This window comes from Apaloderma vittatum, unplaced genomic scaffold, assembly GCF_000703405.1.
Source record: "Apaloderma vittatum isolate BGI_N311 unplaced genomic scaffold, ASM70340v1 scaffold29676, whole genome shotgun sequence".
NCBI lineage: Eukaryota > Metazoa > Chordata > Aves > Trogoniformes > Trogonidae > Apaloderma > Apaloderma vittatum.
In genome coordinates, this window is record NW_009721709.1 from 11832 (window position 1) to 31218 (window position 19387).

The 19387-nt window shown below is 39.3% G+C and overlaps 1 protein-coding gene across 1 annotated transcript; it reads left to right on the top strand.

Moving 5' to 3' along the window:
* The first annotated feature begins 390 nt into the window (after positions 1 to 390).
* On the top strand, positions 391 to 18600 carry IMMP1L (IMP1 inner mitochondrial membrane peptidase-like (S. cerevisiae)). Its single transcript, XM_009871506.1, has 5 exons — positions 391 to 519; positions 1295 to 1383; positions 2224 to 2350; positions 13666 to 13776; positions 18436 to 18600. The coding sequence occupies exons 1-5, from the start codon at positions 415 to 417 to the stop codon at positions 18502 to 18504; spliced, it is 501 nt and encodes a 166-aa protein (XP_009869808.1). The 5' UTR covers positions 391 to 414; the 3' UTR covers positions 18505 to 18600.
* The last annotated feature ends 787 nt before the right edge of the window (positions 18601 to 19387 follow it).

The window sequence follows — 19387 nt, forward strand, 5'->3', positions numbered from 1 at the left end:
GAAGGTGGTGAGGCAGGTAGGCCTGTCTGCCCTCTTGACCAAGAGAAGCCCAGCTGAGTCAGCAGAGAGCACTGACACTGTTCTCTCCTGTTCATTTCTCGAGTTTGGCCAAGGTCTTTGTTTTGTTTCAGCTCCTACTCAACTGAATCTCACTAGCAAACTTGTGAGAGGGGTCCATTGATTGTACATGTGGAAGGGTCGGCGTAGTAAATTAAAAACTTAGTGATGGCATTTGAGTTTAAATGATATTCATCTCCTCACATATATCTGTTGTGTTTTTTCACTTTTTCAAAAATATTATCCATCTTTTTGTTTGATACAAAAGCTAGTTTTGTAACTCTTAGGTTGTCTGTTATCCAGCAAATAACATTCTTCTGTTTTACTGTAGACCAGAACCAGCTGAACGACTGTACCATGCTTCGCAATGTCCTAGGAAAAACCTTTCGATTTCTTGGGTATACCGTGCAATACGGCTGCATAGCGCATTGTGCCTTTGAGTACCTTGGAGGAATTGTTGTGGTAACTTTTCATTTTCATGATGTTTAAAAGAAAATAAAACTTCAATACTTACATGCGATAATGCCAGTAATTCAGGTTTCTTCATTTTCTGTAAAGCTTTTTCTGTAAAGTGTATTTAATAAATGCCTGTTGTTTTGAAGGCAGGCCCAGCACTCATGAAAGTTGTTTCTACTTCAGGTATTTGTATTTTTTGCCAAATTATTGCATGAGGCATCACTGAAGCAAATGACAAACCATTAGTACGCATTTTACAGAGTACATTCTTCCAGAAAGACTGGAGTCTCTAGTAATGCCATAGGAAATGCTTGTTTCCAACTCTTGGTGGATTTTGGGTGTTTCATACTCAGTCCTCCTCCTCCCCAGGTTCTAAACCTAGCAGATACTGCTGCTGGACGTGGGGCAGTTTGGCTGAGAGCTGCTCTTGCAGCTTCTATGACGATTCTTTTTTAGAGAGGCTGAAAGGGTGAACTAGCAGAGCTTCCAGTGCTACTTCTAATAATTCCAAGCAGATGGGTGCTGAAATGAATCCGCTGGGGCTCCACGTAGCGCCTAGCACAGCTCAGGACCAATCCTGAGCGAACACGAAGCTGTAACAGTTGGAGGATGTCCTCACTTTTTAAATGTATCAGATGTCCCTTGGAGGATCTCCCTTTTTTAAGCTGTATTTTACATTACACCTTTTCTAATTTATTAGCAAATAATTTGAATGTGCATGTGGTTTAGATAAAAGTAATTGGAAATAGTAATTTTGTTCTCATTTATTTTTAATTTGCAGTGTTCTGGACCTTCAATGGAACCAACCATTCACAATTCTGATATTGTCTTTTCGGAGAACCTTAGCCGCCACTTTTATTGCATTCGAAAGTATGCTCCTTTGTTGAGACTAGATATTTAACATTCCATTTGCCAGAGCTTGTCAATAACCACATTCTATCTGTACTTTATTTTTCATATATTATTCTGCTTTGAAATTGTAATTTTTCATAAATCTCCTCTCATTGTCTGATGAAAGTTAATCAGCATGTCCAGGCCACTGAACAACTTGTCAGAATTCATTTAGAATTCTGGGTCACTTTACAGGAAGTGTCTGTGTCGATTCTACTGCTTTGCCCAAAAAATGGAAAAATTCCCATTTAATTTTTTCCCCCCTAAAACCAGTTCTATTATGTGAACCTTAGCTTCTCCTCTTAAAAAGTTCTGTCCTACTTGCAAACCAAGCTGTAGGCACTGCTGTGCTCAGGTAGGTTGTTAGCACCAAAGTGACCAAATGGTGTTAAGTAGGGTTTATCAAATTCCATTTTATTACTGTGTTGTAGAGCACAGTATGCTCAAGGCCCTTTATGGTGTGTTTCACGGTACAGTCTAACGTATAGAATCAGGAGGCAAAAGTAATACAAGGTCTTCAGACATCTGAAGTTCTGCTGGAAGAGTAACACTTGGTCAATGACATTTAGGAACGTGGAATCTGTTCTGTTCGACATTTATGTAGCAACAAGATCAATTTACATGGCATTCACTTCATCAGAGCATTGCCAATTAAAATATAGTCTTAAATCTGTCGTAAATGGTCTAGATTTTCAACAGGAGGTATCTGTAATGTACATGAATATTTTTGGAGTATACACATTTATGCACGTGCATTCAGCCAAAGAGTTTGTACTTAGAGTTCTTCTGCTTGTCTTTGTTTCTGTTTTTTCCTCTCAGAGGAGATATTGTAATTGTGAAAAGCCCAAATGACCCCACAGCAAATATCTGTAAAAGAGTAATTGGCTTGGAAGGGGATAAAGTCTGCACAAGCAACCCTTCAGATTTCCTTAAGAGTCACAGCTATGTAAGTATTAGAGTTTCTTGCTTTGTAAATTAATGATTCCTTAAGTAGGCCTGCTAGTCTGTAAAGGATGTGCAGTACTTGAGTATCAGAATAAATGATAAAGTGTAGCATTCATAAATTATTCTTGCTTCCTGTGTATGTAAAGAAAAATATAACTTGTAAACTCTCTTTATGATAATCTGTTTTTCTCGGTTTTTTTTGTCTCCATAGAAATTGTAGGCAGGGGATACTTTTGTTCTGCCCTTTGCTTAGGTCTTCTTCCCTGGAAGAATAAAATTTTCTGCATAAAGCGCAATACAGATGGCAGACTCAAGGGCTTGGTCTTAAAGCAAAACTGTTCCTGTATTTTAAACACTAAGAAGTGAAAATTTTGTCTCTGCAATAGCTTTCAGGATTTTGCTTTCAAAATTATAGTTTAGTGTATCTCTATGTTTCAGTGTAACAACATTTTAAATTTTCTGAGCATGGCTGGAGAAATATTATTTTTCCCAGCTTGTCTGAAAAGTCAGGTACCAAGATGAAATGAAAAAGAAAAAATTGTAATTAATGATTAGTTGTCCTTTTGCATATAGACTTAACAGAAGTTTGGAAGATTTGCAACAAAAAGTTTTCAGCAACAACTTTTTAGGCTATCGTTAGAAAAGTCATCAGAAATCACAGAAAATGTAGGTTCTTTCTCCAAAGCCTGTCTGACCATTACCTCTGTTCAGCACCTTGTGGAGACATCGGACTTTGCACAAATGCTTTGAATCTTAAAACAAGGCAGGCTCTTTCACCTCTTTATATCCACTTCTTCTTCACAATTAGAATAAGAGGAATTAGCTGCAGTCCTGTGCTGTGAAGGTACAGAATTTTACAGAGCACTCCTTGCAGCCAACCGCAGTTTGTGATAGCTGAACTGCCACAGAGAGCCTACTTGGCCAGCATGCCTTCAGGCACCGGGCAGCGGCTGGCCTTACTAAAATGCAAAATTCTTGGCAATTCTTGGCACATTCTCGATTCGGTGTCTGGATTTAGTCAAGACCTGGGACCAGAAAGCAAGGAGATGGTTCATACCCTGTTCTGAGCAGTTGAATTTGTTGTTTCTTCCACTCCAGCGTTGAGACAACACGTTTCAGGCACCTGTTTCCGATCTGCCCTTCTGATCAAGGGCCAGTTCTACTGGAAGTCCTGCTTACACTTGTCATTCGTGGACTGAAAGTAGGAACTTGGTCCCTGTTTTGATTTGGAGAGGAGAGCGTTTGGAGAGAGTGTTTACTTTTTCCACAAATCAAAATATGTTACTGTTTAACCAGGGGGAAAAAACAAACCAAAACACCTCAAGAACTCAAACCCACCTTAGCGAGTTGAAGAAATTTTCTGGCTCCTACAGGAGTATTAATTTAGATGAAATATGAATTTCCAGAGCAGAACAACTTAAAATGGAAACCTGAATTCTGTGTATGCTGACAGAAGATGAAAACTGATTTTTCTCTGAGCATCTTGTTCCTACCTTGTCTTAGTCTTGGAAAGGAAGCTCAGGAAGGATTTATACTCAACAGGATGTCAGCCTTTCTGGAAACCCTGAGGTAATCAAATGAATATTCAGCAGAACAATTTCTGCCTTAGGTGCAAGATTTCTTGTCTTCAATTTTAATACAAAACGTAAGCTGAATGGGAGGATGAGGACTGCAAAGTCCATTTCCTGCCTTCCTGTGTATGTTTTTCAGGAATGCTAATGTGTAGAAATAGAGCGAAGTGACATGCAAGTTCTCTTTGTTCTTACATCATAACTTGTATCTAGGGGAGAGAAATTAAATTATCTAAATGGAAACGCTTTCATTTGTTAGTGCATATCTGTGTTCCTCCTGTTGTTAGTGGTTGTGAAGAGGTAGATCTTTCCATCTGTTCAGGAGACACTTTACAGAGGAATATATTCTCAACATAGATATCTGCGCTTTATACTTATAATTTACACTGGATTATTTACTAAGTAAATTGTTCTTGTCGGGGAGGGGAAAAGTGATACATGCCAGCGTTTCGGTAATAATCCTTATTTTAGTGAATCACTGTGCTATGCACTTGTAATTCAAACACAAAATTCTTCAAAGCAAATAGCAGCAGCAGATGTACAGGGAACTGGCTATTTGTTTTGCTGAGATTTCCTTGAGAAGAATTAACCTGAGTGGCGTTTCTGAAAAAAACCCCAAACCGTCAAAGACATTGGCTAGGATCCCAAAGGGCCAGAGGTGCTGCCTGGAGTGGCTCGCTGCTGGAGAAAGGTACAATTGCAGGTGCTCCTTGAGTGAAATTGCTATGAGATTTGTTGTTTGTATTAGACTACTAATTGCTTTTTTTAAAAATGAGAAATCTCTGAGAGATACTTTTTATGCTTAGAAGCACTATCATATGAGTCTTACTCTGAAGCCTAGGAGAACTGGAATCAGATCCTACTTCCAGTGCTGTTTCATTCATGAATATATTTCTCAGGATGGCTTAGATATAGACAGGGGAACGGAGAAGTGTTTACAGTTTCTTCTCTATAAAATTACACAGATGAGATACTTTATTGGTGCAAACAACCAATTAGATACCTGCAGATTAAAAAATACCCCAAACCAACCTTCCAAGCTATAATAAAAATGAAAAATAAAAAAATCATACATACGTTGAATTAATTGTTCTGAAAAGAGATATTTCTGTTGCGTAGAAATGCACTACAGCAGTGGCAGTTATGTTAAAGCCTTTATAGTGGTATAAAAATACTTTTGCTGCTATACTTACCTGAAGTAATACATCATATGAAAAAAATTAATTTTGTCAGAGTGCCCCAAGTGTAAGGCTGTGTCAGTAAACTGTCTTTGATGGAGTCACTGCTGGATTACAAGCTGATGGAACTATTTTCACATATCAAATTGAGTGGTATAAATTAAGCATGTGCTTAAATTGAAAGTCGAGTACATAAGGAACATCTTTCCTTTGGACCATGTGCCAGGGCTGGAGCTTATCTGCAGAGCAATGAGGAAAATCTTCTGTTTTCTTGAAAAGTACAATAAAATTCCTTTTCTGAATAAGCTGCTACAGTATTGCAAAGTTAGGAAAATGTAATTTTTCTTTTAATTGCTTTTAAATTGATACTCGGTACAGAATATGAGCATTAGGCTGCCAGTTTTGCTGGGCTCTTTCTTGGTTTTGGCTTGGTGATGGTGTTAATAGTTATAAGTAACTATTGACTGTGATAAACCTTGAAGAATGCATAACATTTCTGCTGTATCAGAAGCAATGGGGTATGAACCCAAAAGTCAAAAAGGTAAACAATTGATTGTAGTAATGCAGTATTTAGACGTAGCTTCAATTATTAAAAATGTATTTACTGATTCTAAGTAATGAGAGTTAATAAGGAAATTACTCAATCACAGTAAACCCCTGAAATGGTCTTAAAAAAAACCCACCTGGAAGGTTAATTTTCATATTTAGGTTTTTATTTCCTGTTTTTAAAAGCCTTTATATGGATCCAGGTTTATAATTCAGATTGAGTATCCTATTGTTATATTTGAATTTGTTTTAATGCCATTTACTTTAGCTTTAATTTCTTTAGTACCATATGTTCTTGTACTGCAGCTCCTATTTACAAATTGAAAAAGTGAGGGGTAAGTCATCAGATTAAAACAGCTTGTATGTCATAAACCACCAATATGCTAAGCCTTTGTGTCACTTAAACAAAAGTAGTACCTAATAATGTCACTTAATACAGCCAGAGTCTGTAAATAAGGAACTGCCTTTTGCAAGTTGTAGTGATAAAAAGCTGAGATACAAATCCATATCTCAGCAACACTCTGCTGGTAATCAATCACGACACACCACTAATGCTGTGAGACGAGCTGATGTGGGGGAAGTATGTTTACCTTGTGCTAAAACGAGGTTCACTGCGGAGATGGCATCTCCTTATCCTGTGGTTAACTCCAGAGCTAACATAATTCTGAAGATAATGCATCCTGCTGTGTTTGCCGATCAGAGAAGTGGTCTTACGCAGCGCTATTAACTCTTAAACAGTCCTCGTCAAATGCAGAAGAATATTATGTGGGCACTAAGAGTAACATAATGTACACAAGACAGTATCTTACTCACTAGACAGTACTAAGGATTTTGGATGCACAACGTAAGATACTGAAGAGTGGATTGATATTTCACAGTGCTCAACAGCATTGGATGATCTCTCTAAAATAGAAGTTAATAATAAAAGTTCTTTTTCCTTTGCCCTTGGTATCTTAACACCTAGTTTGCACTTAGGTTTTAGTATTGCATAATTTATATATCTGTGTATATTATATATATATACATATATATATGCATATAATTTAAGTTTTAAGAGTTGCTGGTTGGGAGAAAGGCAGTATCCTACCCTTTCTTCTCCTTAGTTCTAGTGTTCTAGAGGCCTGAGAGAAAGTTATGCCACAATTTTAAGCAGCAGGTATGCTAAATGTCTGGAAAGGAGAAAGGAAAAGGCGAACTGATTTGACATATCTGTTTAGTTTGCAGATTTACTTAATTTGCAGATCCCTCCATATCCCTGTGCAGAGTTCATGACAAGCTCATCTTGAACTTTCTGAGAAGTATTTTTAAGTCAAAATTCTATTTGTCAAAACTAAATTATTCAAAGGAGAAGTAGTTTTTATCGAACTACTTCCCAGTGTTTCCAGAGTTTCTTCTGCTCAAGTGGATTGGTCTTTTTACCTTTGCAGGTTTGGTTTTGTACTTCAGGAGCGTGTGAGTGACATGGCTTGACACAGCAGCACTGGTACCCTGCACCAGCGCTTACCTCATGCCTGCGGGGTCGAGGGGTGAGTGGCCGGCACGGGCACGCCTGCGCCCTTGCTCAGGCTCACAACAGCAGCAACTCAGCCCCTGAATGAGCAGCCACCGAGGAGTCTTGCATCTTTCTCAAACAGCTCGCTCTTCTCCACAGCCTGAGCCAGGATGGGCTGGCTGCACTCTGCCAGCTGGTCTTGGGTGGGGGAGAGCACTGCCAGCACTGCCCTGGTTCTTATGTTCAGTCACTTCATTCCTTAAGGAAAAAACAAAGAAATGCCTTGTTGATTTGAGGGAAAGTTGTTTCAAGATCACTCATTTCTGAACATTTAGCACTAGATGTTTTTCCTCTGTGGAATACAGCCTTGGCTGTACTGGTCAGACCAGTCTGAACCTTCAAGATTTTATGTTTCTGTTAATCCTCTGCTCCAAATTCAGTAAAAACTTCTAGGGAGCTGCTCAGGATGATGAAACCAACTTCTGTGCAAGCTGCTAAGTAATCTTTGCAGGATTTGTGATCAATTTTCTTTCAAAATATTGGTTTTCTATAAATCAAGAAAGCTAACAGTAGTCTGGACTGATGAATCACAGAAATACTCTGATTTTTTTTCAGGAATTCCTAAATGTAGCTCGGAGATTCGGTTTTGAAAGGTTTTGCCCATGAACATCTATAAAACAGGAAGATTTCAAAACTGTCATGGATGAAAAAGCATAGCTATTTTTTCACTATTTAAAGTGCTTTTTGTATTAAAACAATCAATGACTTAATAGAGAGAATGAATTCATAACGGTTAGCTCAGTCAGTTGAGCGTAGCGCTAACAACGGTAAGGTCGCAGGTTCAATTCCCGTTCGGTCCCCATGTGTAGCCTGATCTAGTCGACAGGTGGTGTCCCTCGTGGCAGGATTAAAATGATCTCTAAGGTCCCTTCCAGCCTAGGCCATTCCATGATTCTGTAATACAAATATTTTATCCCAGTGAATTGAATTTCTGTGTAAAAATATGTTAGTGTCTCATTGTCATCTTTTCTCATAATAATCTGGACTGAGGCCATAGTGTATTATTTTTAATATGTGTGTTTAAACAAACTGGGCCACGTATATGATGCCTTATTTATAAGCAGCTTAAGCTGTTCAGTAAGTAAAAGGAAAATGCTGAACTGTTTGGAATTACCTGTGACTTTAAGGTAAATTCATTCTGTTGTATTCTTCTAAGAATTATTAAATTCCAGCAAGCCACCCTTTCAGTGACACTTAGATGATTCTAACACTTATGATTCTATGTTGATTTAAGATCTGCTACATTGTTAAAAGTTCCAGTGCTGCTGCTACCCTTTCATAGTTTATTCCAGCACAAAAAAGGAAATGGAAATGCTTATGCTGATTTTGAAAATACTGAGCTAATTAATGTTGTTGGGTTTTATACAGATGGCAACTTTAATATGAACAACACTCTATGATAAGCCTGCAGAAATGGTGCCTAGAGCAACTGAGTCATTAAAAAAGAGTATCTGTTAAGCATTATTCACTCTTGGTTCTGAATTAATAAATAAAGGATTAAAGAATAGTTATGTGAGACTTTTAAGTATAAAAACTCCTGCATGTCTATGGTGTATATTTTATCCTAACTAGATGCAATTTACTTAAATAAGGCAATTTAATCAGTATCTAGTAAATTTGTCATTTGATATTGTAGATTCTTTCATCATATTTCACTTTAATCAAGAAAGGTAACACCTGTGGTTTATTCACAAAAGCTTCTTTTGTTAAATGAACACCCGCAGGCCATGAAGCAATTACATTTGTTGCTTGTACCAAAGTAGGAGGCACTTAAATAGACCTTAGTAGGGACAGATGAGAACTTGCAGACTTTATTCTTTTGTCCAGCACTGAGATTAGTTCTTATCACAGCTCAAGAAGAAAGCCTCTGAACTGAAAAGATGGCAATGATTTAAAGTTCTTCTTAAATTTGAAACTTTGATATTGCTGGAGGTGATGTGAATACCTGTGACCTTGCAAGAGTTCAAACTTACCTGCTCCCAGCTGATTGTACGTGCTGGTGTCCTTTGATAAACGCAGACCGCCTGGAATTCCAAAGGGAGAGACTGCAAGAGATTCATAGTTATAACTCTCCACTTACTTATTAAAAGTCTCCTATTTATCCATCTTTAGTACCTTCCAATTCCCCAAAATCGCACCAAAAAAATCCCAAACCCCACCAAAATAAAAACAGCAACCCAACCCACAAAAGCCTATTATCATCAAGTTGAGTTTGGGGGTAATTTTGAGGCAGATAATTTAATCTGTTAATCTTACTAGCAGGATGTTAGTTTTCTAATACGCCAGTTAATGCAGTGCAGGCATCTCGTCTCTTGGTCTTGAAGTTAGTGAGATTGATCACCCAAAGTTTGACATCATGCAAAAAGACTAGAAGAATATAATTTTATTAACCCCACCCTTTATGTAAGTTAATGATTTATGCTAGGAATACCTGACCTGTACACTGGGAAATGACAACATCCCTGCGAATTCAGCCCATTTGTCGCAGTGAAAGATGCTATTTTTGTGAGCTGAACAGAATAAGCTGCTGCTACAAGCTGTTGTGTTAAGTGATCATCTGTCTCTTCTGGCCTATCTGCTCCTGTGCCAGAGCCCTCGGAGCCTTGGGAGGGAAAAGGGGGAAGAGTCGTGTGTCTGCTCAGTGCCCTGGATTCTCGTGCACATAAACTGCACCTCAGATAACCAGTTTTGCCTGAGAACTGCTGTTCCTTGGAAATAAATCCCCAGATAATCTGCACAAAACCAGAGGCATAAGGGTTGCTGAGGCCAAGGGAGTAGCCTGCAGCCGATGAGAGGCAGCGTGTTTTCGCATGAACCTGCGCTGCTGTGGGGCTGGGGGTGCCGCACGCAACCCGCCAGTTAGTTCTGGGATGATGCAGTTGTTGGCTTGGTGGGACTTTGACATCTTAGGTCTGGCCTGTGGGTAAGGGAGAACTGAAATACTGCCTCCTCTAAGTTAAATGCTTTTGCCGCTCTTGTAAATAGGTTTTGTATTCACAGTCTTTCCATGCCTAGTGATGGTAACCATTATTTCAGTTGTACTTCTGTGACAGAGTTGTCTAGGAAGCACATGGTCCCTGGCCTGCAAATACTAAAATGAAACAATGTGAACTGCCAGGCAAGTGGCTTTCCCAATGCCTTGGTTGGTTTAGCAGTATCAGCCTATTGGTGCATCATTTATATATTCATACTGTAAATACAACTTTTCAATAGGGTTTTTTTTGTTTTACTTTTGTTAAAAATGTATCTTATTCTCAGCTACTGTGGTTTCATAGTTTTGAGGCATTTCAGATCAGGTCCTGATTCTGCAAAGGTTGATACTCAAAGTTAACTTTATTCAATGTGAGTAATGCCACTGAAATCGTTGATGTGGTCTAGAAATAGCTTGGTGCATAAACCCTTGAAGGATTCTGACTTTAGCCTTTATTTCAAAGGGGTGTAAACAACTTTTTTTTTTTTTTTCTAAATTAATGATTACAGCCTGTCACCGGTATTTGGTTTTACATTTTCATGTGATTTTTATTGCTTGTCTTAATTTTAGGTTGTAGTGAAGTGCCTAGATGATGGACAGGCACCATACAAAGGTATTATACTGCATTCTCTCTAGATGAATCATACCTTGTGACAGTACTACTCCAAATGACAAATCTAGAGGCATAGGGTCTTGTCATACCTTCCATGGAGAACTACGAAAGTTACCATCAGTGGTGAATTTCACAATATTGGAATATACTTTAATGCAAATGTTCTATCTGGAATGCAAACTATGAACATCTTGTTTCCACAAGTATTTATAAGTAGTATTGGAAGTAGTCAGTGGTATGCCACAGCTGGCAAAAGCACTTCACTTTTTTTATACTTTTGGATCATGGAAGAAAGATGGGAAGGTCTAGAAGTGTTTGGAGATACGTGTGTTATATGAGCGGGTCCTTATTTCACATAGAACAGCTGAGCGTCCTGTTCTGCCTGTGAATGGGGGAAGCAGTAAAGTAGAAGGGGAGCTGGTAGTGCCCTGTGTCTGAAACAGCACGTTGCAAGAAGTGATGCTTTTTCAGAAATGTGAAACCTTACTGTGGCTTTGCTTTTTTATTCCATTAAAAAATATCCTTTCATAGTAATCTATGCGTCTCCTTTCTGTATGTTTGCTGAGATTAGTCTTTCAAAATGACAGCAGTTTGATGTATTATTTGTAATCTGGTAGATGCTGGACAGGACAGTTTGCACTAGAAAGGTCAGAACGTTGCTGTGCACTGCAATACGCACCTGCAAAACGAACTCATGTAAGTTGTGGACACTGAATGCTTTAGGTGCGTGCACTGCACATGAGTGACAATGAATATCCTGGAGTAACAATGAATATCCAACTAACCTAACAATTGCTGCAGGACATTTAAACAGGCTGTGTACCATAGAGGTTTGCTGGAAAACAGGAGTGTCAGCACATTTAGAGACCTATCAAAACTGTATAGCCACACACGATGAGGTGCAGGTCATTTGACTTTGAATATATTTTAGAAAAAATTATTTAAGTTGACTTCTGGTTGGTCCTTCTGTTGGCAAAGCTGTTGGGGTAGGAGGAGGGCCAGAGTCATCTAGCTGCTACTGACTGGCCTTCCTGGAGAAAGCTCTTTGTGCACCTGCCAGCAATCTGATCAGCCTACAAATAGCCAAGGTGGCAGATGAGCTGAATGGGGAATTCCTGTACCGAAGGACTGGGAGAACAAGTGGAAGACCTTGACAGAACGAGCAGATCAGTTTAAAACACAGGCTGCGGCACTCCTTTATAGAGGAGCCTGTGGAAGGAAAGGGCACCAGTAGGTTTCAGGAGGGTTTAGCCGTGGGGCAGCTCTCCACACGGCTCCCCAAGGAGGCAGCAGGGCCAAGGGCCTCTGTCCCAGCTGCCGCACCTCTCCTGGGTACCAAGAAGTGCCGGGGGGTGGCGGGTAGATGTCCAGGCACACCCGGGCTCCCCGCGATGAGCATCTGTTTGCCCCTGTCAGGCACAAAGTACTGGTTATTAGTCCGTAGCTTATACATCTGCCCCAGCTCAGCGAAGGGGCTCGGGGGGAGCCTCTGCTGGTACCCGGCAGGCGGGAGCATGACTAAGCAAGAGCCTAAAAGGCTTCTTTAAGGACAAGGTTCCTGAGCAGGGTTACCTGGCCGGTCACGTCTAAGTGCCAGCAATTACACTTCAACTGCATTTTCCTCAACTGTGTATCTGGAGGACCTGGTTTTATTCTTAACAGTTTACATCCAGACTAGACTACTGGAGTAGTATTTCATTTTGCTTAAGTCTGTTATCCTTGAATTCTAAACCATTGCATTTATGAGCCATTGTGACTTATTTCTAAAACATTAATGTTTCTACTGCTCAAGCTCTTCGAGTTTCATTTGAAATATTTTGGTTTTTTGTTTCAGTATCTTTTTTTACTCTGAATTGTGGGCATAGTAATGTTTCAAGTACATATTTGGTTTGGGAAAATTTATGTTAACTGAAAATCCATGTTAAATATTACCTAGATTGAGAATATGTTGCTACTTTTAAATTTTCAGCCCAGTTTAGAATTTTAGAAACAATTATTAAATATTTTACCGGGTAACTTGTAAGAGATTATTCATATCTGAAATGTTTTTAAAAACTATCTCAGAATAGTGTTGGATATTCCAGTTTAAGACTTAAGAGTAGCAACTTTTTCATCTATGAAAGCTTTATACCCTTATTTAGGTAACTAATACAGCTATGTTGCTATTTTCATTTTGCCAGTCAGTCAGTGAATGCCGTGAATCTATGGTATGTAATATAGTTAATGCATAATATATATAGGCAATGAAAGGTCTTTGTCATATAGTATAAGGTCACCATCATTAATTTTCAAATTATAAAAAGGGATTTGCTGTTTCGTGATCATCATTACTGCAATATAATGTGTTGTGGATTCTGCCTGCACATAGAATGAACTGTGATCTTAATTAGAACTTTGACAAGCCTACTCCGATAAAATGATGAGATTATTCGTAATTGATGTCACAATCAATTACCAGTTAGTTCATCATGAATCTACTAACAGGTCTAGCCTTGGTGCTGGCCCCAGGATGTTGATGAGTGTGTGGCTGCCCTGTTCATGCTGTTACTGCGACAGGAGGGCAGATTTTCAGTCAACATCCTAATGACCTCTTTTGAAGTCTATTAAATTAATGACCCTGTCACATTGGTCTAACCTCTTACATCTTCATTTTGGATTTTTTGTTGCAAACCATTGGTTTTCGAGCACATGATAGAACAGATACTTTGCAGCACTCCTCCTCATCCCTCCAAATCTGGCACTGTGTCTCACTAGGTTCAATAAAAAATTAGTTCATTATTCAGTCATGAAATACAGAACACTGGAATGAGAAAATATATTGTAAGGCAATCTATGCTTAATACCATTCTATTTTCTTTTTATATTTTGATCTTGTGTAATCATAGGTGCCTAAAGGACATGTTTGGTTAGAAGGTGATAATCTCAGGAATTCTACAGATTCCAGGTGCTATGGACCTGTTCCTTACGGGCTGATAAGAGGACGCATTTGTTTTAAGGTATATATATTTTTATAGTATCTAAACCATAGTTGCATTAATACTTTTTTAACACCTGGGTGTTAGGTATTGAAACTTGCCTCCTTAACTGTTTGGCTAAAGTAAATGTAAAGGAAACCTTCAACACACCCACCACTTACTGCAAAAGGATAATTCAACGGTGGTGGAGGTTTTTTTGAGGGAGGACTTGTTTTTTGAGCAGCCCTCGTGGAGCAGCCACTGCTTCTGAAAACTGAATGAGTTATTTTGCAAGCAAATCCAAACCTGATAAGAACACAAACACGCACAAGCACCCAACTGCCCAGATATACATCCCATCCTTACCTTCTGACCTCTGCAGAATGGTAGAAGGGGGCAGCTCTGTATTTCATTGTTGTAATTTGAGAAGTGTTGTTCCATAGTTGAAAAAAACAAAATCAAGGAAAAAGTTCTTGTTCTGGGACTTGCATACATGCTTTAGACCTGTAGACTGGCCTTGCTAGTTTTTAAACTAACTGTGAAACCAACAGTGAAGTCAGATCTGTGCTGCCTTAATTGTCTGCTACATTTTTATTAAAAAAAAAAGCTTTGAATTATTATTGTGTTACGTAAACCTCTGTGGTTCCTTCTGCTTCTGTTTCAGCAGTTCCACAGCTTTATTTCACACTGAATTTGCTTCTCATATTATCTGTATTATTAATTCACTCATTTACCCAAACAAAGAAACTAGCACAATTTCTTCTCCGAAAAAAAGCTTAATCTAAGAAACAAGGGAGTATGATTTATGGACGTAGGCACCAGCTTTTAGAAAGATTTAAAATGGTGCCATTCAGGACAATAGAAAAAAGGTTTTGAGACTTGTTCTCCAACACAGCCACAAAAACTATTAGTTTAGCAGAGCTGTATTACCAGCACAGGGAAGATTAGATCTTTCCAATTTAACCAAGTTTTATATACTTAATTTACAGTTTTTATGAACACACCTTAGGATTCCTTGAAAAACTTTGCAGCTATTGGCCAGAACCACAAACTGCTTACTGAACCTCAGATAACATGTCCCCCCTCAGCCCCACCACCAAGTTTTGCCTGACCTCTGTTCTTTCTGGACAGCATTTGCTTGGAGTTCTTCCCTCGCTTTTCTTGAGAGCTCTCTGTTCCTTCTCTGTATCATCTCCCTTCCCATGTACACCAGGGGAACAAATGCTGATTCTAAATAGGGCTATTTTTATGACTCAAGTTATCGCTTAGATTATTAACTGCTACAATAGAGATGATGGTGATATGCTGACAGCCCTCTTAATAAAAATGTGGCATTAATAATCTGCCTGAAAAAATAAAAAATTCTCCAGCTGATGTACCAGTATAGAAAAACTGCTGTTTACTACTGTAAGGGTACTGTTAGCAAACTATATATATATATACGTTAAGAACCCGTGTGTGTGGATAGCCATAATTATACACACTATTTCTCAACAGCAATAAATTTCTGTCCAACTTGTACCCCAACAAGGAAGATGCTGGAGAGAGTTTAATGAAAAGACTGATAGGACTGAACCCTAAATTTAGGAAGCTGAAAACTCTGTAAAATGAATGGAATTTACATGCAGATATTGCATATTGAAGAAGTACTTCAGGACTGCACAGTATTGTCTATTTAAAAAGATAGTATGTGATCACTTGATACTTAACCAAAATAATTATTTAACCAAATTTTATAGCAGCCCTTTTATGATGGCACATAAAGCAGTGATTATTAACATTTTAATGAGATTTAAGTATATGGTGCCTAACAAAAGTAAAGATGAGTTTATTCCTCAAATGACTGTTTATATTTTGGGTTGTTTATGGTAATTCACACTCGAATATGGTGATCTTGCTGTTGTGTGTTGCTATTGAACATGAGGGTGAAAGGCAGCAGAACACAGCGAGTCCCCATGGTGGTAGCTAATTAGTGGACTGCTGGCCAAGAAAACTGCATATGCTCTTTCATGAAAAATCTTCTACTGCCCTGAGAATGGAAGCTTATGTGGCTTTATCTTAAAATGGATTTTGGAGAAGCAGGTGTAACAGCAGCTTTGGACGCTCAGTTTTGTTTTTAGTAATGGATGCAAAAAACCAAATCTTATTTGGAAGTAATGGATTTCAACAGAAGAGAGCGAGCTTGTACCAGGTTCATTTAGGCAACCTATTCTTGGCAAAACGTGTTTCCTCTTTCTATAGTTTATGTGTGACATTTAGACCCAAGATTCTCAGTCAGTGTTGGTGCACCAGTTTTTAGCACAAACAGAAATAACGATACCTGATTATATTTGCCCCTTTTCCTCCCTGCCACCACATCAACTACCACTCTGAGAGACTTCATTCCATGTAAAGGCCAATGAAATCAAAGTAGCTGCAAATTCAGTAGAAGGCTAGGAAGTCCCACTTTGACAGAATTCATGCTTGATCCTGCCCTAGGTAGGGCATCCTGTGCATTTCCTGGAGTTAGGCTCCATGTCAAAAATAGACCTGTTAGCGTATCTTCAAAAGAGCTAGTTAGCCCCATTTATCCCCCATCCATCAGCTCAAATCTAGGCCAATCCAAAGAGGGCAGGGGGAAAGAGCTGCTAATTGGACCAGCCAGTTTGAACGAACAAGTCACAGCAACTTCTGTCATAACTTTAAAAGACCTGGGAATCCCTACATGCAGTGGCATGTCTTTGTTTCACAGAGAAGGCTTGTTCCATCTCCTTTCCAACCGTAAGTATTCTTCTCTCGTTCTCTCCTGAACACAGACTAAATAAAACATTTTCATTTTACCTCTACCACTAGGATTACCGTGATGAATTTGAAACTAAATTATCAAAACAATGTTTAAAACAAATTTGATTGCTTTTACCTTAAGAAGGTCAAGCTGTAATAGGTGTGACTTGAGCTGCCTGAAATGAGATTTGTGCTGGAGTGAATGGCCACAGAAACTTCTTCTCCAGGCCTTTACTTAGATCAGCTTAGATTTGTAATAAGGGATAGTGCTGTTCCCTTTTACTCCTGTTTGCCTTTGAGGCCAAACAAAGACTTGACACCCAGCCTGCAGCCAGCACAGGCCCTCTGGAGAGCCTTGATTTCTGTGGCTTTGCTTCTAACCAAGACCACAAATATCCTTCTGCTGGTGGTTTTATCTGTGTATTTGTGTGGAACTGAAATAACTCCCTGGCTAATACACACACAGTGACAAGACGTTACCTCGGTGTATTTCTGTGTATCAGCAAATGTTCCTCACCTCTTCTCCAGCTGCACATGCCAAGAGAGACGTGCATTTTCTGAGATACTTGCACAAGAGAGCTTTGAGCCTTCTTCAGAACCTGAGGATGACTCATCCTCTGTCTTCTCAGGGGCACAGGCACAACCCAGCTGATGGCAACTGACCCCAGGGCTGCAAGGGCCTCACAGAGGCAAGTCTAGAGAGCTGCTACCAGTGCGTAGTCCCAGTCTAGTAATAAGTCAATGCTGCGCCTTGCTAGGCTCATCCTTAATGGCCTCGGCCTTTTCTGACATTGTCTTTAGTGCTGGGGACAAATCGTGGGGTTTGAAATAGCCGTCCTTGGCACTGTGGTAAGAAAACTACTTCTTCACTCCACCCAGAAAGCAGCAAAAGCTCCTTCTGTGCTGTGGCTGTTTCCTGAATTCAGTTAGAAAGTAAGCTCCTGTTCCTGGAAGGTGACTGCACACCTTCCTTAAGCTCAAATTCTGAGGAAAACCAAGCAATATAAAGATCATACTGACAAATGCTCTGGGAACAAGGTAGTACATCATCCTTCTTTGTCCAAGTCTCTTCATCTTGAGCAGGGGCTGTGAGATTTTTATGGGATTAGAGCTACCCCAGAGAGCATTCACTCTTCAGCATCATCTCTTTCTCTTCTGCCTGCTGATCCCCTCATGCTGCCTCTAAAAGAACATGTTACAGGCAGGCAAGGGATACAAAGGACAAAGTGTAACAATGTCCTCGATTCTCTATTACTTTCTTTTTGCGTCCATGGCCAGCCTACATGTAATTAGTGAATGTTCAGAGGAAAATACTTCTGGGAGCTATACAGTTAATTTCTAGAGAGAAAGTTTTTTTCTTACTGGTGAACATCATTCTCTGAAACTTCTGCTTGTACTTGGACATGATTTGTGTTCCTTTTCCTACGTAGTGGTCCTCTTCTCAAGGAAGCCCCTTGCTTGGTGTAAGCTTACCTATAAGCTTGTGCAATTCTTTTCCAAGGTTTGGTGTTTGCAGTTCAGTTGCCCATCTAGAAAATACAAATACGCACCTCGCAGAACCGATTTCAGATGGATCAAAAATATATACTTCTGTCTTTTAAATTTACAAGCTAGAAAACTCTGAATTTGAAATATATTTTCTAGGAACATATTTATTTCCAAGGGTAAAAAATAATGTAATTTGTGAGGCTCTCTGTAGCAAAGCATGCTGCGTATGAATTAGTGTTGTCTTCTGCCATGATGGAATAATGATTGCCTGATACACAGCTTTTGTTACTCCTATTAAAAGAAACACACAGTTGAGCAAAGCTCATATACGCTATCAACCAAAGAGCTAAAAATTATTTTTGTAATCACTTCATAAACTGCATAACAAATGAAAATACTGAACTTCTGAGTTGTGATTTCCATCTCTTGTAACTGTATTTTATTTTACAGATATGGCCTCTGAATGACTTTGGATTTCTACGTGCAAGCCCAAATAGCCATAGATTTCTTGATGATTAACAGATTTAAGTGACTATTGCCAGCTTTCATAATACTTTCTACTAAAATCAACAGAACTATTTTTGTTTAGAATAAACAGAAGCATTACTTGACAAAGATGTCTCTTTCTGAGATTATATCTAACTTGAAAGTGGGAACGATATGCTGCTGTCACCATCAAAAATGATATGCCTCGTATTACTCTATCCTCTGGCTATTCACAGTAAGTGCTTGGATTTATTAGAAAGTTTTGGGGTTTACTACAAGCCAAGGTTAGCAGTGACTGTTAACAAGGGATAAAGAGGCACAGTGCACTTTTAACGTTGTCACACGGCCAGAGCCACGCACAGGCAACGCCTACATTAGCATGTCATGTAGTCTAGTCCTAGCATGCTAGGACTGGAACTGAGAACTTAACAGTGGGGTTCCACATCTGCCAATCATTGTACGTGTTCTGTAGGGTTTTCCTTAAACTGGCCCTAGTTAGTTTGGCCCCGTGGGCTGTATGCCCAGGAGGGTCAGAGCACAGCTTCCTGCTTAGGTTTCACTTCAGGAATGAAGACTGCATTTGCTGAGGTGGTGGCGAGTCAATTCAGAGTGTGCTGCTGCTCCAAGCTGAAGAGGTCAGGGCGGTGCCCTGTTTCAGCCCGCTGCGTTGGCACCGGACCTGCTGCTTAGTACTGAGGCGACCAGGCTGTGAGATCCGCCAGTCTCTGCCACCTCTTTCCAAGGCTCAAGTCCTTGTGAGGAGTTAACAAAGTTGAATATTTAGCACAGAAATATATAATGTTCCTGTTGCCCATTAATGCACCTACATTCATTATCTTCAAAGCGTTCTCACATGTATGCCTCCTGATTAAATTTTGTCATCTGAGCTGTTAAAAGGATTTAACCTAAAAGGCAG